Source organism: Nipponia nippon, unplaced genomic scaffold (genome assembly GCF_047370975.1).
Source record: "Nipponia nippon isolate SJK-2023a ecotype South Korea unplaced genomic scaffold, ASM4737097v1 scaffold_14, whole genome shotgun sequence".
NCBI lineage: Eukaryota > Metazoa > Chordata > Aves > Pelecaniformes > Threskiornithidae > Nipponia > Nipponia nippon.
The window spans coordinates 5843312-5863848 of NW_028262330.1; the positions used below are offsets into that span (position 1 = coordinate 5843312).

At 50.3% G+C, this 20537-nt stretch overlaps 1 protein-coding gene across 2 annotated transcripts in view; it reads right to left on the reverse strand.

Annotated features, from left to right (window-relative positions):
* The window catches only part of SLC38A10 (solute carrier family 38 member 10), a 39018-nt gene that overhangs the window by 15911 nt on the left and 2570 nt on the right, over positions 1 to 20537 (reverse strand). For both annotated transcript variants that reach the window (XM_087750940.1, XM_087750939.1), the window contains exons 3-10: positions 17904 to 17949; positions 15846 to 15939; positions 14520 to 14663; positions 12640 to 12764; positions 9204 to 9306; positions 8195 to 8377; positions 6147 to 6258; positions 5845 to 5951 (exon numbers count right to left, since the gene is read on the reverse strand). In XM_087750940.1, coding sequence (XP_087607066.1) covers positions 5845 to 5951; positions 6147 to 6258; positions 8195 to 8377; positions 9204 to 9306; positions 12640 to 12764; positions 14520 to 14663; positions 15846 to 15939; positions 17904 to 17949 — 914 coding nt within the window. The remainder of the gene's footprint in view (positions 1 to 5844; positions 5952 to 6146; positions 6259 to 8194; positions 8378 to 9203; positions 9307 to 12639; positions 12765 to 14519; positions 14664 to 15845; positions 15940 to 17903; positions 17950 to 20537) is intronic.

Below are 20537 nucleotides of genomic sequence, written 5' to 3' on the forward strand. Positions count from 1 at the left end.
AGAATAAAATCTCTCTGCCTTTGACTGCAGAAAAAAAAAAAAAATCTCTGGGAGCGCTAGCAATTCACAGGGTAACTTGAGAAGGACAAGCAAGATGATGCGCAATGGCAACAGGGGCAGAAGAACGTCTGCCGTGTTCGGTGTCAGGGCTGCCAAACGCCTGCCGCGCCTCCAGACGAGAGCGGTACCAGTTCAAAGAGTCAAGCGGATGGATTGCTGGCCGGCAACACTGACTGGGGAGATTTAATTAAACTCTAATGTATTATTTTTACCTAGTTAATCATTGCGGTTGTCACAGTAAGGGCTTCTCATGGAACCTGGCTCGCATGTCAACGCGTCAACGGCACCGTGAACGACTGGTAGGAGAAAGCCTGCAAGAGTTTGTGCTGAAGGAAGCAGGCAAAGAAGCAGCACCCTCTGCTAGAAACTCGGGTCTCCCTGCAAACTCCTTTTCACAACAGACCACAGAAGCAACAGGAACCATCATACGCAAAACAGAAAACACCTCTACAATGCTGGGAAGCTGACGTTGCAGAAAATTGGTATTTCTGATGCAGGAATTCCCCCCCTCTTTTTCTTTTGAAATACATTCTGCTCTCTGAAACACCCGGGATTTGGCTTATTTCTGCAGCTCTGCATATGGCAGCAAAAGATCCAAGACAGCGCTGCAGACTGCATCTTTTCTTTGCACTCTGTGGCCGCCCTGCGCGACACTCGGAGCTTGCAGGCAGCACGCTGCTGGTTCTCACGAGTCTTATGAGGAGCGGCTGAGGGAGCTGGGGTTGTTTAGTTTGGAGAAGAGGAGGCTGAGGGGAGACATCATCGCTCTCTACGACTACCTGAAAGGAGGCTGTAGCCAGGTGGGGGTCGGTCTCTTCTGCCAGGTAGCAAGCAACAGGACAAGAAGAAATGGCCTCAAGTTGTGCCAGGGGAGATTTAGATTAGATATTAGGAAAAATTTCTTCATGGAGAGGGTGGTCAGGCATTGGAACAGACTGCCCAGGGAAGCAGTGCAATCACAGTCCCTGGAAGTGTTCAAAAAATGTGTGGATGTGGTGCTTAGGGACATGGTTTAGAGGTGGACCTGGCAGTTAGGTTAACGGTTGGACTTGATCTCAGAGGTCCTTGCCAGCCTTAGTGATTCTATGATTCTCCTCTGCTTTTTGCCAGTTCCCATCCCCGCTCCTGCTGCGTGCGTGCTGACTGCAGGCTGCTGGGGAGAGGACACGGCTTTTTCCACCACACGTCTAACAAGAACAACGCACTATGCACACTTCACGAGGCAATCGTAAAAAAAGCCTCAATCTGCAAAGGGAAAGAGCTGCTTTGGTACATGATCTTGTTGCTGTCCAGTAGGAACCACACAAGCTGCCTGGCCCCTTTGCAGAGAGGTGCAAGACCCAGAGTACCGGTGATTCTGGCTTGGGCCGTGACACCAGCTCACCAGAGGACCACGTCCTGCAGGATTCCTCCTCTTGCCCCAGAATCCTTACCCTGCAGCGTTTACATCCCAATTCACAAAAAGCACAACAAAAGGATGCTACTCAGTGTGAGAAAAAAACAGGAATGGCTACAGGGGACCACTGCTACCACTGGGAGCTGCTGGAGGGAGAAAACTGAAAATAAAGGGGAGAAGTGAAACTGAAAGGAGAAGCTACAACGTTGGCACCCCCAGGGGAAGGAGGAGAGGCTAACGTTTTCCTCTCCTTCCTTGTGCTGAGGGAGATCGCCCAGAAACATGGGCCAGGGCGGTCAGAGCCTCAGGCCCAGGAGACCCCGTTCTCAGCACACCCCTGCAGACAGACAGACGCCTTCAGAAGGAAAAGGTTGGCGGGATGTGAAGCAGCTCTGGACAAGGGACGAGCAGCGTGGCCAGGGAGCAGAGGCCAGACCTTAGAGACGTTGCAAAGGAAACAGAAGTAAAATCTGCTCTCTGCCTTGCTGTGGGGGTGCACAAAGAGCAGATATCCTGCCATCCTGCTCGGGCCAAAAGCAGAGTCAGCAGGTCCCTGCCGCTGCTGCCCTCGGCTTGGGGCTCGTCCACTTCCTCCCCTCACACAATCCACAGCCCCGGCAGAAAGGCACTTTGCGACTGGAAGGCTGTTCTGGCATCTTCCAGAAACAACAGCAGAGAGGAAGAGCGTTTCCACAAAGAGGATCTATTCTGGTGCCACAGGAACTAGGAGCAACGTGGGAGAGAAGGGGACTGTAGGAAACGGCTGAAAACACTAAATGTTTTAGAAGGATTTTTGTTGTTTCTTATCTTAGTGGGGAACCACAGGCTTGAATGCCTTAGATTCAAACCCCTTTGGATGTTTAACATTTGGAGTTCATCTGTGAGCTTCCCAGTGCAGCGGGTACGGGCACACGTGGCAGTCAAAGACAGGCTGGGCTGTCCAGGAACCAGCAGCCGTCCCTCACCTTCAGCTTCCCCCCATCAGCACACCTTCTCCTCACCTACCCCATCAGGAGCTGAAGACCAGAATAAAGAGGTCCACAATTTGGCTTAATTCCACAGAGATACTTATGACACGGAAAACCAGGCAGTTTGTACTCAAGGGACCACCAGGGCTAATCTGGCAATTGAAGGAAGAGGAACGTGGGGTGCAAGGACCTGATGGCTTGAGGAACCAAACACAGGCAGAGGAGCCACCGACCCCCAAAGCATCCCGCTGAAGAGCTGAGAACCTGGAGCAAGGAGAGGGACAACACTGCAGAGCAGTTATAGGCCAGTGCCTGGTCCCACAGGAAAGGGTTCGCTGAGAGCAGAGACCCTACTCCCGAAGCACCTCTCAACGCGGACATGGCAAGAGGAGGTGCAAACCCCTCTGGCTGCAGCCTCCTCCAACAGGCAGGTCAGCAAGGCAAGGGCCTGTCTCCCGAGAGGAGCGCTCCAAGCACGGACGGGAATTCAGGAGAGGAAGTTTATGTGGCCGTTTCCTCTGCTGGTCGCTTTCCCTCGGCCGTCCTTCCTCCCAGAAGATAACTCGAACTTTGTACAGAAGTGTCATTAGCTCAGACCATCTCCTCTAACCACGCCTGAGCCATCAGCGGGAAGCAAAAAAAACTGCATTTGTGCAGAGTGACGACATCCTCCAAACTGCTGTTTTGGACACCGAGCGTTTGGAGGGACAGAGTCACGGCAAAGGAATGCAGAGCCCCGGTCACTGCCGGGTTCCTCTGCTGCGCTACGACAGAGATGCTGTGTTTGAAGGGCTGTACTGACCGAAAACGCCTACGGTGAAGGTGTTTTGGCCGCTGCGCTACCAGGGGAGGGCAGAGGGGAATCTCTTTTCCATCTGCACAGGAGCGAGACCGAGGGGTTATTTCCTGACCCCGAGCAGCCTCTCCACAGCTCCTCTTCCCCAACTAGGACAACAGCAACCCCGGCCTCCCTAGGAGGGGCCTCTCAGACAGGCTTGTGTCAACACTGGGAAGCCAACACCTTCCTGTTAGAAGTTAAACACTCTGTTTACAGACCTTAACGCGACCTTCAGCAGCACTCTGCCAAACCTCGCTCTGTCCCCCGTCGTGTCCCCCCCCCCCCCCCCCCCCCGCTCAAGGCTCCCGGAGGGCAGCAGGACACAGACCCACACCTTTACAGGAACACACTTGATGCTTAACCACAAGAAAGGGAACGTTCTCCTCAGTTCATTCACAGCTCTGCATGCCTGACTTCAAGCTTTTTAACTGCTCTGTTACCTGATCGTCCTTCCAACACAGCAAGCCTTTCAACCAAGCCACCCCCCAGCCGGCTGACCAGCGGCTGCGATAATTAACAACTCACTGGCAGAAGCTGCCCATGCTTTTTGCTGGCCAGCGAACATCTGGGTGTGCCCATATTCCTCCCCTGGAACCCTCTTCACCACTTTTAATGCAACTTCCCTGTTTTGTAGCCTCAGCTTGCACCGTCTTCCCAGCTCAGTAAATCTAAAATTCCTACCTCGCCAGCCTCACACGCTGCCTGACACGGGACTTTGCTGGGTGCCAGAGGTGGCCCAATGAAAGCAGCCAGGTCTCAGCAGCAGCACTGCAAGAATCGAGATAATTCAGACAAGCATAAGAGCTGGCGTTGAGATGGTCTGCTGCTTTGGAAGAAAGCTAAAGATGATGGAGGGAGGGAGAACATAAGCATACATTGTTTAGACAGGGAAAAGCGGGGAGGGATAGCTATGCCCAGGGCTGGCTCCTTCTCCCCCTTGACTGCCACTTTTCACAGGAGCATATTTTGATGGAGTGGAGCGCCTGATCAAAGAAAGCAGGAATGAAGGAGGAGACCAAAGACGGAGCTTCAGGGAAAGAATAAATGAGTCTTTGCAGAGGACCTGGAGGAACGAGGAGAGGGTGGGACCAGAATTTGGCTCCAGAGTGGAGGTGGGGAGGTGCTCTGCAGCCTAGCGCGTTTCTGAAGGCAGGTGTGCCCTTGCTGCAGTGCTTCAGAGCATCGGTCAAAGCAAGTATGCAAACTTGACAGGCGATGGATCATTCAAGAGAAGGCTGGACAGCTTGCTACCAGCCCCTTGAAATGCCAGGGTAACCTGGGGGCTGATGCTTTAGATAAGCCCTTATTCCTTTGTGGGGATTTCTGCAGGACAAACATCTTCACCAGCCTTGTGACCAGCGTTTCACATCAAGCATTGTGAGGGCCCCAGTGTTCAACCCAGGCAGCTGACAGTCGCCTCTGGGCAGCCAGTCTAGGAGCTCAGCACATCCTAAGCGCAGTTTCAAGGCACTGCAGAGAAACGTTCTGGCTCAGGCGGAATAGAAAGCAATTCTTGAAAGTGCTCTTTGTTTCCCTGAAAAATCCAGGCTGGCATTCAGACTCCTGCTTGGGGTTTCAGTCAAAGAAGTTAGGACCAAAGTGTCAGAATTCAGAGTGAAAGCTGGAAAGTTGGACTATTTCCTTGTGTCAGGGAAAGCATGGAGAAAGAAAAAAAAAATACACCCTGCTTAAAAACTTCATGTACGTTTGCAAACCCACAAGTCATTAAACACAGAAAAAGCCATTAGTTCTGTAGGACCCACAAAAATGTCGTGCTCTCCCCCTGCTGACTCTGCAGTTTGCTGAAATTCCCAGCCCAGCACTGTCGTGACTGGTAATTCTGGGGCAGAGGCTTGCTAAAAGGCAGTGGATTAAGTTATTGTCAGAAAAAACCAAAACATGTTAATTTCAGCCCCACAAAAGCACAGTATTTTCAGAATCAGAGAGATCAAGCCCAGCAAAGAGCCACTTTGCTTCAGTCCCCGAGGAGGCCAATTCAAACTGGAGCAAAGGGAAAAGCTAAACTTCTAACAGCCTCTGAACGACCCCAATTTTTTAAAAATCAATTCCTGAAGCAACACCTCTATGTGTGTGTTCCTTTTTATTATTATTTTGGTTGAAACCAGAAAGCTGAGGGTCAGCAGCAAGAACCACATCGCTGAGAAACCCTGTTTATTTTACCCAGCCCAGGCAGGTTGGGATGTAAGGCCCGTTAAGGTTTTATAGGCTGCCTGGATTTCCCATTCTACGGATACAGAACCTGAAGCCCACCAGGAGGCTGACTGGAAGCAGCATTTTATGCACCAAATGAATGCTTCACTTGCTGCTGGAGGGACAAAAAGAGCTGGTGTTCCAGCACGGGGCAGGCCATGCACTGGGCCAGCACCTCCTCTGCTACTGTCTGCATGCCCATAAGCGATGCTACTCTGAGCAGCCAACCAGAACAGCTCCCACCTGTACTGGGCAGACTGGAGGGGGAGGCTGGAGAAGGTGCTGAGCAGTTTCTCCGCTGCAGCCACATTAACTATGCTCCCAGGCTCTGCAGAGGGCTTAGGGGGATGTCAAGCAGCATCAGCACTGACCTGTGAACAAAGTGCATTCTTGTGGATCTTCTTGTAAATAAGAGCCGGGCAGATAAAACAAATGAGGCTTCCCATGGTAGCACCTGTCAGGCCCAGGACTGTTTCCACTGGCAAAGAAGAAGAAGAAGAAGAGAAGTCATCAAAATCCCCTTCCAGGACAGCCAGAGCAGCAGCACATGGCAGCTGTCTGAGCCCCCGGGCAGGCTGGGGCGCGAGCCCAGTGGGCCTGGCCATCCCGCCCAGAAAAGCAAATAAAGAGCCCAGAGAAAAGAGCCAAGCAACGCCCCCAACTCCTCACTCACCGTTCGGGATCATGATGCCTCCTACCATGGTTCCAAACACAACAGCGAGCGTCAGGGCTTTGAACCGAAGCGGGGGCATATAACCCCCAGCAGCGAAGGTGCCGTCTTTTTGCTGGAAGAGAAAGGGGGAGAATGAGTTTAGCCCCCACATCACACCCATGCAGTCCCTAAGCAATTACCCCAGCAGCTTCGTCACCTCCATGCTATGGTCTCCACTGGGGCAGTTAGGGGGGGCAGTTACTGGTTGAGCAGTTTTAATATGCAACTGCATTTGAACCTTCAAAACAAGAGTGACGGGGGCACGGAGCCAAAGCTGCCGTTTCCATCCTGCCCCAAATGTGAACTGTACAGCTGTATCCCCGTCCCTGGGCCAGTGCTGCAGCCGCCCAGCCTCAGCGAGCAGCCCCAAGGCCAAGGGCATGAGAAAGAGGCACAGCTGAGAAGGCAGGAGGGAGAACGGTCACAGGGAGAAGAGCTCTGGTTTTGCTATGGCAAGGTGTCCCCTAACACCGCCAGGAGCAGGGCTATTCCCACCGCGTTACAACACGCGTACCAGCTCCTCCGACTTGACGGAAGACACCCCGGCTGGACAGCAGAGAGGATGATCGGTGCTGCTGAGAAGCTGCTGATACTGGAGGGTTTCCTCCAGAGATGGCCTCCATTTCCCATCCCATCCCCACCCTCCAAGCAGGAGGTGCGGGAAGCAGAGGACCCAGCGAACCCACATGCCCTGGAGAACCAGTGGGTCCCCACTCTCCTGGCTGCGCAGATGGGAGAGGAAAGCAAAGTGACAGGTTCAGAGCCCAAAAAGTGACAAGCAGAGCGTAGGCGAGAACCAAGGCCTTCCCAAACGCTTCCAGCGCTTACTCGTTTGCACCCGCTGGCTTTCACTGATCGTCTTCCCCCATCCTCAGGCCCTCCTAACGTGAGAAAAGAGCCGGGGGCTTCTCACAGGCAGAAGTGGCAGGATTTAGAGCTATAAATTGCTCAAGTTTTATTTCCTGCCCTAAGAGGTTTCTATTTATGCAGATACACAAAGGCTTCAGAACATTCCCACAATCTCTTACTGTTATTTACTGAATACCATCGGCATGCTTAGTGCCGTACAATACACAGAGGAGAACACGCTACTGCCACAAGGGACTTACAGTCTAAATCAGACAGACCAACTATAGTCACAAAGGCTGTCTGAAGATCTGACCCTGGGAAAGGTGAACGTGTGGGAGAGGGCTGTATTCCACCGCATGCTTCTGCACCAGACCGGCACCAAACTGCCAGGGGAGGCACTGGAGGAAGGGGACATCTGAACCCCGAGGGGAGAAGGCTGCTCAGGGGGCTACTGACCAAGGTGCAAGGGTGAGAATAATAATAAAAGAGCAGAAATGAGCAGGCAAATACAGAAGCAAGAAGAAATGAGGCTGGGCTGGGCTCCGAGGCCAGGAACAGAAGCTTGAGCTAAATGCAAAGCAAGATCGAGTTGGCCAGCAAAAGGATGCCAGCTGGAGGAGCAGGAAATAAGGAGGCTCCTCTGTTTCCAAAAGCACATTTCTCCCTTTCTGAGGGGGAGAACCACCTCGGCTCTGAACTGTGTAACACTTCCGCGTGAGAGCCGAAAGCCCCAGCGGAGCAGGGAAGTAGCAGCCACAGGATTTGGGGCGCAGCAGAGCAATAGCGGGCTTCAGGCTCGCAACTCCAGCACTTCTGCCCACAAAATTCCTCTGCAGACACGACAAGAACCTCAAAGTACCAGAGATTAATCTGCAGGGCAGGATTTACAGGCTGCCACGGGCCTCCTGCTGCACTGTTACCACACAGCAGGCACTTAGGATTTCACTGTCAGTTGAGGGTTTGTCCCTCTGGACAGTGAGGACCTACCCCAAGTCAGAAATATGCAGTTGTCAACAGTCTCACAGAACCAAGGCACGTTCGTAGCCCAGGTTGGCAGCCAGCAGCAGAAGCCAAAGAGTCACAGTAGCCCTTCAAAAAGCAAGTTTCAAAAGCGCACACCAAGGCAGCCAGCTGCTCCTGGCCACACAAGAGGATCTTACCTGCTGCTCAAAGAGAAGGGTGTTCAGCGCCTGTCTGCACGGGAGAATCATCATCGGAAACCCCACAGCTACCGACATCATGAATCCCACTCGAATCATCTCCGTCACAAGGTTGGAAGGGAAGTTCATTAGGACGTTGCCAGCAATGGCTTCAGTGTAACTCACGTAGCCAAAGAAGCCCACCTGTCCGGCAGGAGGGGAGGTGAGCGGATGGGGTTTGACTCCAAAGCACATTCATATCTGCTCTTTACAAAAGGGCGGAGGTCAGCGACCTCCCATGAGTTCGGACCAGCCAGCCAAGGAGGGAATGTGGGGCCACCTCCACAGGCAACCCGCCAGCAGCCCCAGCTGCGGCACCCCCAGAAGTTGGGACGGGCAGTTAACGAATGGTGGGACCTTCCTAAAAGCAGAGGCAAGTTTCTCACTAAATACAGGGGGCTTTCACGGAGGACTTTGCAGCGACGGAACGCTGCCGCTGCCCGTGACACAGAGCAGTGACGCCCTGCTTGCTGCCAGGCCCATGGACGGGCCTCCTCTGATGAAGGAGGGGCAGTAACGATTCCCCGCAGCAGCCTAGCTCACAAGGGCAGGCTCTTCTCAGGAATTATTAACTCGGTTTTATTAACTGGTGCTTTATGAGGCATAACTTCCTTCACGTCTTTCCAATGGCAACAGGCTGAAAGAAGCTCTCCTAAACTCTGGGGGGACATCTCCAGCTCCAGGCTGGGCCCTGGAAGGCAGAGCGCAGGCTGATGCACATGGAAGAGCTGGGTCTCCACTGTGCCTCCGCCCAAGGAAATGTGCCACTCTGAAAATCTGGGCTCTCCAAATGCCTCCTGCACTGTTCGGTTCATCACCTCCCATCTAATTTTCCTTTCAGCAAAATGACTTACCTTTCAGAATAAATACAGATAAGCAGAAAACAGCCCCAACTGAAAATAAATCATCATCCCTGTTGCCCCTCCAGAGCGTGACTTCTGGCAAGGAAAGAGAAGGGGAAGTTTCTTACCGTAATGTAAAAGGTGGTGACCACGTTTAGGGAAGAAGCAAATATGGAGCTCATGATTTTAACAGACGGCTCATCCAAGCTATCATAGGTAGGCAAGACCTGCCTGTAGAAAAGGGTAAATTATTTAAGGAAACCTTCTGCAGAGAGAGAGAAAAACCCAACTCCAGCACGTTCCCTGCCTCAGCCCAGCAGCAAAGAATCCCTGACACCTTCCCCCTATGGAGCATAAACACTCGCTGCTATTCCAGAATTTATATTGCTAATGCCAAGAGATTTCAGAACACTCATAACTTTAAGTGTTGCAAAAATATTCCTGCTCTCCCCACCCCACCACGTGGAGCTAAACGTGTGATGTAAACATTTTGGTTCAAAAGTGTTGCAAAATGAATGACCGTTTGTTCCAGTGAAACACCAGTGGCACCAGGCCAGGCAGCGCATTGGAGATTATTGTTCTTGGAGCTCTCTATGCTGATAATTAAAGCAACGCAGTGTTTACAGAGTAAAAGCAGGAAGAAGGTTAGAGCATCGCACTGTCTGAAAGAAAAGTTAAACAAACAAAACTAAATGCAGCGCCTGCCATATTTCAGCACTGCTGCTAGAGCTCAGTTCATAGAAAGCTGGGAGCACCAATTACGTAGGATTTGGGGTATTTACAGACCTGGAAAGCATGTGGAACGCACTTTTTGACATCAGGTGCATATTTTAGCAACTCATTAACCTCTTGTTACTTTAATTCAAGTGGCTACATCCTGGCTTCATGTTACTGAAGTAACTCTCACGAGAAGCGGGGGGAGCATCCAGTTAGATGGGGAGGGGATATCCCCAGCTCCAGTGGGCACAAAGCCATTAACAGAAAGTGTGTCAAGCTGAGGCCAAGCAGAAAAATCCTTAACCCTTAATCCCTTAACGTCAAACAGTTCTGCACAAAGGAAACTGAGCACGTCGGCTTGCGGGAACCCGTGAGACGCACGGGGTCTGTGAATGCGGCACCATGACAGCCGTTTACCAGCAGGGAGCGAGGAGACCAGCTTCCCCAGGAGTCTCTCCATTTCGGATTCCTCCCTGCCCTCAACGCAGCGACCTCTGCTAGATTAACCGACTACGTCCCAGACTTCAGCCCCACGAGGGGAAGGGGGCCAGCCAAACATCCAGGCCCAGGAAGGAGAAGAAAGGGGGGAAGCAGAGAGACTCTGCAGTGTGGGGATGGCACGGCCAGGCCAGGCTCATCTCAGCGCAGGAGCAACAGCAGTGACACGGGGAAAAGTGCCATGCAAAGTCCAGCTGCACCCAGGCCTCCTGCGATCACCTAACAGCACCCGTTTGGTCAACTTGGGTTTGGAGGACCAGCACAGTGTCCCTCAAACCACGCAACAACAGGCTGCTGGGCCCTCCTGACCATCGCCACTTCTCAAGGCACAGTAAGAGGACAAGAAGCATGCAACAGGCAGCACGTCCTGACAAGCCCAGGGTTTATTTTTAAGCAAAATGACTGCACTGAAGGCCAGTGAAGGATCAGGGAACCTTCCCTGCATTATCTGTTACGCTGCACCTCAAAGAGGGCACAAGCAGATGGTTCCTCCTGAGCAGAGAGCAGGCAAGTCAGCACAAGCATTAAGAGCAGCCTCGGAGAAAGCAGCCTTGCTTCAGAGATGGCCAGAGCTACCTCGGAGTATCTGTTCTTCACCGTCACTGTAGGGACCACCTTGTCCAGGCTCTCTGAGCATGGTACTAACTCAGCCTGCAGAGAACTGATGCTCACAGAGGCAATGAACAACATCCTGACTTTTATTATCCCTGTGATTCCAGCATTTTTGCATCCATCTGCACCAGAAGAGCCATCGCCACAAATTAGAAGTTTTCTCCTGGAAAGCTCTACTGACTCCTCTTTAATTAGAGGGTTCGGTGATTTGACCAAGGTCTCGCAAGGAGGCTGCAGCAGAGGTAACCCTGGAGTCCTCGCACTCCCAGCTCTCAGCTCCACAGCAAATTTCCACACTACATAACTGTAGAGGAGTGACCTACTTTGCAACTTCAGCAACAACAGGATAGCTTTTAAAGAGCGAAGGGTATTGAACTCAGAAGTAAAGCAGGGTCAAGTTTTTCAAGCTTGAATAATAGTGCATTTATTTGTCCTTACTGTATGCTGCATTTATGTGCTGAAGGAAAAGGAGTTCTGCTTTATGTTAGAATTATTTATTTTTTAAAAAGGTGATTCAGAGGTTAGCAAAATTAAGCCTACCTAGCTGAGAATAACAAGCTTATAAAGATTGGCTGGGCTGGGGACAGCGTATGGCCCTGATGCTTGGAAAAAACACATAGCTTTAGGTTTGGCTTGCCACGTAAGTGCTGTAATGGAGCCTATATTTAGGTACGTGCACGCTGGTCCCGACCAAATGATTTCCCTGCATTTCCAACTCCCAGAAAAATTGTGCTGGGTACTGCGTGGCTACCATAAGAAAAAAAAATGGAATTTAAAAAACTCTAAAATGTTAACAATGTAAAGCTGTAAAAGACTACAATTCCCTTCGCCAATTGTAAAGGAGACATTAAACAGCAAGACTGGAGCATGTTCGGGTAGGAACCGAGCTGCCAAGAGAGCCGATAAGTGGAAAATGATGATTTGGATCTTGCGTGTGGGTGTAAACACAGCAGTCTGAACAAATTTTATCTGTCACATTCATTTACTGTTGGCATGCTACCCATTTGCTAGAACTACAGGGGGGAAAGCCCGACTCTGCCAGCCTTCCAAACGAGGATGGTCTTTTCCGTGTCCACATTTGGATTTACACTTCTATTTAAAGTCTGTTACTATTCTGGCCAGGCACGTATGGCTCACTTGCCATTTTGGTGCAGAAGGTAATGCTGCTAGAAATGGGAAGATAGCCTGGTCTGCCATCACGTCTTTCCACGTGCCAATGGAAACCCTCATTAAAAGCAGGTAACGGGAAATGCGCAAACAACTCTCCAAAGTCAACGACTGTGCGATCTTCTGAGTATTCTCGAAGAAACTGGGGGAAGCAAAGAGCAGCCGCGAGTGTACACTACCCTGCAGGGGGCCCTACGGCCATTAGGCAACACAGCCCCGCTCCCTTTCCTGGTACTAAATCATTCCCTTCAAGAAACGGGGGAAATTCATCACTTCTGCAGCTGTACCAGAAGTAATGTGCATTACACTGAGGATCTGTTTGGCCCAAATGATCTTGTGTTGCTCAAGTACAATAACTCCCAAGTGAAATATAACTCCCTCCCCCATCCAGGTAGCAAAAGGGTCACAACCGAATGAGATGCTGTACTTCAGTGGGCTGTAAAATATTTTGATTAAAATAAAATAGGAAACCAGATGGTATCTCTCCCTTGCAGATCCTCATGACCCTCTGCCCTCACAAAAACTCATTGCGCACCACAACTGCCAGAAGTGGGAATGGCAGGTACTTACGACTGACAGGCAAAAGACATGCCAAAGATGGGGATGCAGCGAAAAATGCCCTCCCAACGAGTGTAACTAACTCGCTGCAGCCACTGCCCGCTGAAGAGGCCGTGCTTGAAGGATGACAGCACAATCTGTAGCCAAGAGAAAGAAAAGGGGTTATGATCCAACCCAAAACAACTTCATGGCAGTGGTAATGCCAGTGCTGGGATAAAAGGCAGCGCGTGGCAGCTCTGCGAGGAACAGCTTACGCTGCCTACCACAGCCCGATCTCTATTAGTCAAATTCCCCAGCTCCCCTCCCCACCCCACCCACACATTTTATTAACGCTCCCAGCAACCTCCATAGGCCCCTTGCCACCAAGGATCCTGGGGTGTATTTTAAAAGATCTATGACATTCCCCCCTTGTTTGATGCCATCAGCCATCATAGCACGCACCAGGGTGGAACAATTTCCACTGACACATCGAACTGGGAGAATTATTGTTCCCAGCAACTTCTTTTGCACTTTTTTAAACACGTTTTTAAATCCAAACGGGAAGCAACATTTGCCTTGGGGAATCCTGTTCAATGGAGAGAAACAAAGGTTCCTAAAACAGGACCCCACCTGCACACTGCTACTCCAGAGCCATTTAACAACACCAGTTCACCAAAGACAAGGATAAACTTCACGAAAACAGGGGGAGCGAGGCACCCAGCCGAGGCCAGGGGAGCTCTTTTGCCATTGACAGGCATTGGGTTGCACAGGAAACAGAAGGTAAATATGTCTGAATGCCTGTTTATAATATCGCCTGAATGGGGGTTTTCTAATCCCCAGAGATTATGTTTTAGTGCAGCCAACTCTCATGAAATGTTGTGGTTTTCTTAAAGGCACAGCTCCCGGGACACGGCAGTTCTGTAAAACACTCATTTACACTTTCCAGCCTCCTTACAGAGGCAAGCTCAGCAGCGTGACCCAGCACAACCTCCTGAAAAAAGTTAAGTGGAAAGAATTTCCACACCTCCCTTTTCTTCCTTTTGTTTCAGCTCTTCCAGTCCTGAAACGTGGGAGACAGGGCTGGGGCTCCATGAGCAAACCACATGAGCATCCATGAGGTGAAATGTGCAATCATTAAAAAGCAAGTGAAAGTCTCCACCTCTCAGTAAATGGTGCTATACGACGGGGCTTGGCCAAGCCAAACAGGGCCAGCTTTAGGTAACTCTCAGCTTACCCTACTTAATCTACATGGTCAAGAATCCATTCACCTCAGTAAAGAAAAAAACTTTTCTAGAAATATCTAAGAACAAGTATACGCCAGGTACCAGACTTAAGACTTTACGAAGCTTTCAACACTCAAAAATAGAAGTGCTGGTGTCTAACAAATAAAACTACTTGCAGCCTGAAAGACATTAACCATCAGCTGCAAAAAAAAGCACGCAAAGTACATGCTTGAGTTCTTAACAAGAACTGCCTTCTCCCTATTAATATAAGATTAGAAGCATTGAGGTTTTCAAGGCAAAACACTAACGCATGATGAAAGTCCTTCTGCTTCCAGGCACTCTTCCCCACATCTTCCATCCTTTGATTTAAAGTTCAGAGCCCTAAATTATAAGACACCAACGAGCAGAATAAACCACAACTCGATTTGTGATTTATCATTATTTGTGCCACCACACTGCCTAGCATTTGTAATAGCTTGCAGACCCACTGGCCGGTTTCTACAGTCTGTACCTCCCCACCTCCACCAGCTCAAGAGCACAGGCACCCAGATCCCTCATTATATCCGGCACGAGCAGCACTAATTATCAGGAAGGACATTTTAAACTTGAGGCCTGCACCTGCAGGCTGTCCCAGCGGGAACATCTGGATTAAAACAATAGGAAAACAGCATTCCCAGCGTCGATACTCACCACGAACATGAACACCGTGTAAAAGATGAGAGCCATGGCACTGAATGACTGTATGGAGGCCATCATGTTCCTCTGGAGGCTCAATGGAAGCACAATGCACAGGGAGACAGCAAAGAGCAGGACTATCCGGAAACTGCCCGACACCTGGAAAAGGGACCTGCATAAAGAACTGGAGCACGGAGGATACGCAAAACATCCCACCAAATTAGCAAACCCTGATGTGGTTAATTTTTCCCGAGTAAGAAACAATGCAAAGCCAGGATCGATTTCAAATGTGAAATTCTGCTTCTGTACGTATTTAAAGATTTGATGCTGAAAGCTTGGCATTTCTTTGGCTAGCTCTGTGATTAGCTTATACAGTCACTGGGTGCCACTGTTGCTCTACACAGTGCGTGACAGGTCCATCCTGAAGTGGAAGTATTTGGGGGGGGTGGTGGTGTTTAAATGCTATTCCAGCACAAGCTATTTAAGTATTTCCATGCAATTAAATAAAAACTAAACTTACTTGGGAAACAAGAGATTGAAGTCTTGAAAATTCTGATCCAGAAAATTAATCAAAACCTTGTATTGGTATTTATTATAGCAGAACACTCTGAAATGCTGGGAAATATTTAATACCTAATTTGGCTGCAGCCACAACACATCTTTTTAACTTCACAGTCCCTTAATCGGAGCTTAGCAGCATCAGGCGGAGCAGATAACAGCCCTGCCAAAAATCCTTCCACATGTCCATTTCGCTTCCCCGCTCCAAGTGCTGCTGCTCACAGCTCTCCAGGAAGAGAAGCAAGAGCCTCCTGCCCATGAGGAGCACCTCTCGCCACCACCGGGCTCATCACACAGCTTATTTTATCTTAAAGAGAAGGCAGGCGTGCAGTAACTTGGGCCGCCAAAACAGCAAGGGACGGGACAAAAATCCCTCTTGAACTAGAGGGCTGCAAGGGGGTGAGAGCTCGGACAGAGGAACTGTCTGTCACTACCCATTAGGGGCAGGAATTAAGACAGGAAGCATCATCTCCTCCAGGAATCTGCTCCAGAATAGAGACCAAGTTAAAAAGAATTCCTTTGTTGGAAGTGCCTTATTGGAGGTTTTATACATCTGATTGTTCACCATATGTCTGGGCTTCCAGGACTTTGTAGAGCTAAATGCTCTGAGCACAAGGCATGCCATTAAAGCTCACCACAAGATGACCCCACAACGCCTCGTGGGCTGCTGAGCACACTACTAAGGCAGGGTGCTCTTTGCTGTATCTAAGGCACACACGGCTTGATGCAAGAATTGGGATCGCTGTCTGCACTGTGGATGTGATCCTGCGAGGATTTATTTACCTGAAATCCAAGCAGCCGAGCAAAGAAGTTGGACCCCAAATCACCAATGACAACGTAGAAAGCAATGCAAGTCCCCAGCATCAGCCCAATCATGCTGCAAAAAGAACAAAATACAGATGGGTTAGGAGGCTGGAGCAGGAACCCTGGAATCCTGCTCCTGGGCAGGTGTGTTTCAGCAGCCACATTCCCAGCGGATTTGTACTCTGCGCAGCCCTCGTGAGAGGACAAGGCTTTGTTAATGTCTCTAAGGCTACCTTAGAGACACCTGGAGACGCTGCCTGGGACTGCCGTAACCGAGCCTGCAGTGACGGGGCCCCCACAGACGACACGTGAGCAGTGAGAACACAGCCACGTGCCCTGCACGGAGCAGGGCTACAGTTCATAACGCTGGGAGCAAGAGACATCCTACATAATCCTTCACCAGCGGCTGCGGTATAAGACAAAGGTTTAGCACCGACAAGGTCTCACGGGCTACACCCCGCACACAACCGTAACAGCTGAAGGTTGCTTAGGATGCTACTGCACCCGCCGTTTACCAAGGAACATCCAGAAGAGTTAAACAGGAACAGCTAAAAGGGTACATTTAAAGTGACTTAAAATCTTGCGCAGCCACTCGCTCATGTTCAGAGGTAGAGCACCCTCAGCGTGCCTTGCTTCAGCATACATCCACCCTCGAACACAACTTTCTGGCCTTTCATGGTGGAGATAAGCCCCAGATCTTGCTGAACCCACACTGAAAACCACATTTGGCAACCAGTAATGAAGTACGTTTTCTGTCTACAGGGATCCAGTGGGCTGTGAGCTTGCTCCCACAGCTGTATGAGCAGGCTGGGCATCGCTACTGGTGCTAGAGGGGAGGACCACGCTTTTATCCTCAGGCTTGCGAAGGGCAGGCCACCAGCTCTGCATTCAACCCCAGTAAAATAAAAACCAGAGAACCTCCATCCACCTCGCGTTTGTACCTAACAGCTTGGCTAGAGATGCTGTTCTGGTAACAACCCGCACATGGGTTTAACTGCTGCTTGGAGCCACAGAAAAAACAAACCTTGGAGATGGCAAGAACTCCTTTATTTCTCGGAAAAACGTTTAAAAGAATCAGTAAGAGGTTCTCTCAGCCCCACGCCCTGCAGCAGGAGCCTACCATGAAAGTCTCGATACCAAATCAGCTCTCAAACTTCTTTCCACAAAACGGACCACGCTTTAATTAAAAGATTGTCTTATGAACTGCTTCTCCTCCCATTCAGGATTGCATGGACCACTTTCCCTCCCAGTTCCCATTATATAACATCCCTGTGGCAATTACAGCAATTGCTTGCACGGACAAGTAACATCTGAGAAATATTCTGTGTATTTTTAGTGTTCTGCAGCAGTTTGCAGCTGGGAAGAGGGAAGGAGCCAGCACCACTGACTGGCCTGGGCTCAAGTGCCTCCACCAAAGAATCTCTGATGGAAAAAAGCAGTGGTGTAACGACATCCCCTCGCCCATCACAACTGCTGAACGAGACCTGCGGGCGAGCTTCTACTTGGACGGGGGTCATCTGAGGAACCGGAGTCTGTCCTGAAATGGAGACAGGATTTCCCCCACAAGGCATCTCGCAGAGGAAAAGCAGCGCCCGCTGTGAGGAGCGGGCAGGACCAGAGCAGCTAAAGGGTGGATCAGAGGTACTGAACACTCTCCCTCCCACTAACTCACGGCAATCTTGGCAGGGATTTCACCCCTGGAAAACATCCATGAGTGACGTGCCCATGATTTCATAGCACACGCAGCAGAGCGGGAGGTGAGTTCATTCCCTGACTTCTGTGCTCCCGCTATCTGGAAAGCGCTCCTGTCTCCAGTCAGGAACGGGTGGGACATGCTGAAGGCGACACCTGCAAGCTGTGCTTAGGGGATTTCACTTACGCTCTTGTGCAAATCCTAGGTGGCAAGGGAGACTTCTGGGACCAGAGAAAGCAGGAGGGTAAGAAATGAGAGCACAGCAAGGCCACAAGAAGCTACAGAGCAGTATTTTTCATTAAAGAAAACCAAACTATTCAAACTTTAAATAAGTAGCAAATTACCTTGTTTCCACCAACATTTTTCCTGCTTTTCCATAGGCATGAAATGCTGGCATAAAAGGAAAAAAAAAGTTATAGTTAGTCAAAGAAAGGTCCAGAACATGGCACACGCGTGAGTTCAACGTTAAACAACAACAGTGACAAAGGGCAGAGCAGCAGGAACCCACCAGTGTTGTGTTTTGGGGCTGTTTCCCTTGCCCGCCCTCCCACTTTCTTTTTCAGACATGCCCTCCGCAAACTGAAAACCACATAAGATAGGAACAAAGATGAGGAAAAGATAGAAAGCAGGGTTGTTTTTTTTTTTTCTATTAAAAAAAAAAAAGTGGTGTGAAGTAGCAGTCACACATGGCAACCATTAGAAGAAAGTCAGTGCGGAAGAGAAATTATGCATGTAAAAGATGCTGTGTGGCAAAAAGTTACTGCAGTGCAAAATTTCAATCAAACTCTCATTTTTATTTTTATCTTCCCACTGTAACTGAACCGCCTGACGTTGCTGGATGGGATATCTGAGATGGTGCCCAGAACGTTCAATCCCATACCCAGAATACCCAGTACTCACAACCCACACCAAAGGGCTCCTGCCAAGAGACTCTTTTTTTTTTTTTCCCCCTCCCATACTTGGGTTGTAGCTTGTAGCAGAAAATGATCAGTAGCCTTTAAATCATTGTGTTTTTTCTTAAAAAGAAAATGCCAAGAAAACTCCACTTGTATTTTTAGATCTTACTGGGTAGAATGGGAATTGAGACCTCCGGTTCCAAGCACAGACCACATTGCCCGATTCTGTCAGTCTTTAAATGCAGAGGTCCAACATGAAAACCACCACCCTGGACTTCCCTTTGTCTTCTCTCAAGGTACAGCGCACATTCCTGGAGGCTGCCAGAAAACAAACTTTATCCGCTTCTGGAAGCATCTTCTGCTATTTTAAATATTAACTTACAAACTCCGATTTCTTTGGACTCTGCTTGAGCTAAAAATTAAGGAAACAATATGTTCTCCCACAGAATGAGAAAAAAGCATGGCAGGAGACCCGCAGCAGAAAAATAAACCAGAGCTGTTATGTGGGGTAGCACCGAAAATAGCGGATGGCTCGGTGACAGACCGGGTGGAACAGCCACCACCAGGCGTGCTGCCCAAGCGCGAAGAGCGGCCGCACCGCTTCGGCCTCCAGCTCTCACCTCGTCTGGGAACTCGCGACAATAAGGGGAAAAGGCAACAGCCCTTGGGGGGGTTCAGTCACACAGCCAAAGGGCCAGGGATGAGGGAGAGAGGAACCAGCAGGAGGAAGACATCCCTCCTGGAGACCGGGTCATTAATGAGCCGAGCTCCAGAAGGGCAGCTGCTGCTGCTGCTGCGCTGCTCCCGCGAGCTCCTTTTTCACATCGCACAGAAAGGTAGGTGCCTCCGGAGAACAGCTACAGCTGCCGGTGATAGCCTAGGCCAGAGATGCTGAGAAACAGTCAGTCTCCTCGGCTGTTCTGAAGTGATGTTCTAATGAGAACCAGCCTTCAAACATTATGCCAGATGTCCCCATCTGGGGACACTGGAAAAATTGCATCCTTTATCTTCTCAAGGAGGAAGGAGATGATGACTGTAAAATAAATTGTACAGTCGAGCATCTTCAGAATGGGATCTCTAGATGCCTAACGAGCTGGGCAGAGCTGAATCTGCTCAGTAATTATGGAAGCCCTTTTAAACCAGGTGTGGTTACCAGAATGGGCAACCCGTGTTTCAGCACTTTTCTCTGCAGGGAGCGGAGCGGAGCTGCCTCCCAGGGGTGCAGCGTGCCCAGCACAGGTAGTCTGCAAAGAACCAGGCTGCTTTCAGCAGCTGTAGGGGGAGGCGTTAACTCATCTCCCGGTTAAAGTCTGTCTGGGAACTGCATCCCGCTTCCTTTCTTGTCCACACATCTGCCTGAGGCCCTTCCCTTCCACGCAGTGCAGGAGAACAGCGGTGAAGAGCGAAATATTTTTAATACCCAATCCATTCAGGCATAGTGTGTTGCCGAGCGAAGATGCCTGGGCTAGATATCAGCCTGTTACGACCCTGGCTCTTTTGTAGCTGTAACGATTGCTCTCAATGTTCCTCCGGAAGGGACTGGCTGACTGAAGTTAATTTGCAAAACTTTCTTACATCTTTCAGCACTGCCAAAGCCTCCCACAGAATCAGCTGCAGGGGCTGCCAGGATCTCTCGCAGATGTACCAGGGCACAAGCCCACGGTGACAAAGGCTGTCTGTGTGGAGCTGCTCAACCTTGATGCATTAGGATGCATTATAGGAGCGCTGCCTTTCCTCTCCGGGCCGTCCCTCCCGGTGGCACCTCTCCCAGGGCAGAGGCATTTCTTTCAGCGCCAGCGTTGGCATGCCAGGAAGTTTAGAAGCATTACTGGCCCTCTGTGTATTCGAGCCCCTTGGCTTCACAAAGTGCAGAGGATCCCTTTTTCCCGGGAGACGCTCCAAGGTGGAGAGGACTCTCTGTACTTCAGGGAAGCGGCACACAAAGACGTGTTGTAAGGGGACAGGGAGAGACAACCCGGGCAGATGGGCTGGGAGCGGCGGGAATGAGTCAGACGCTACCTGGGGGCTCCCCCTTCCCTCCAGCATCACAGGCACAACCTCCGAGATCGCAGAACTTCACCT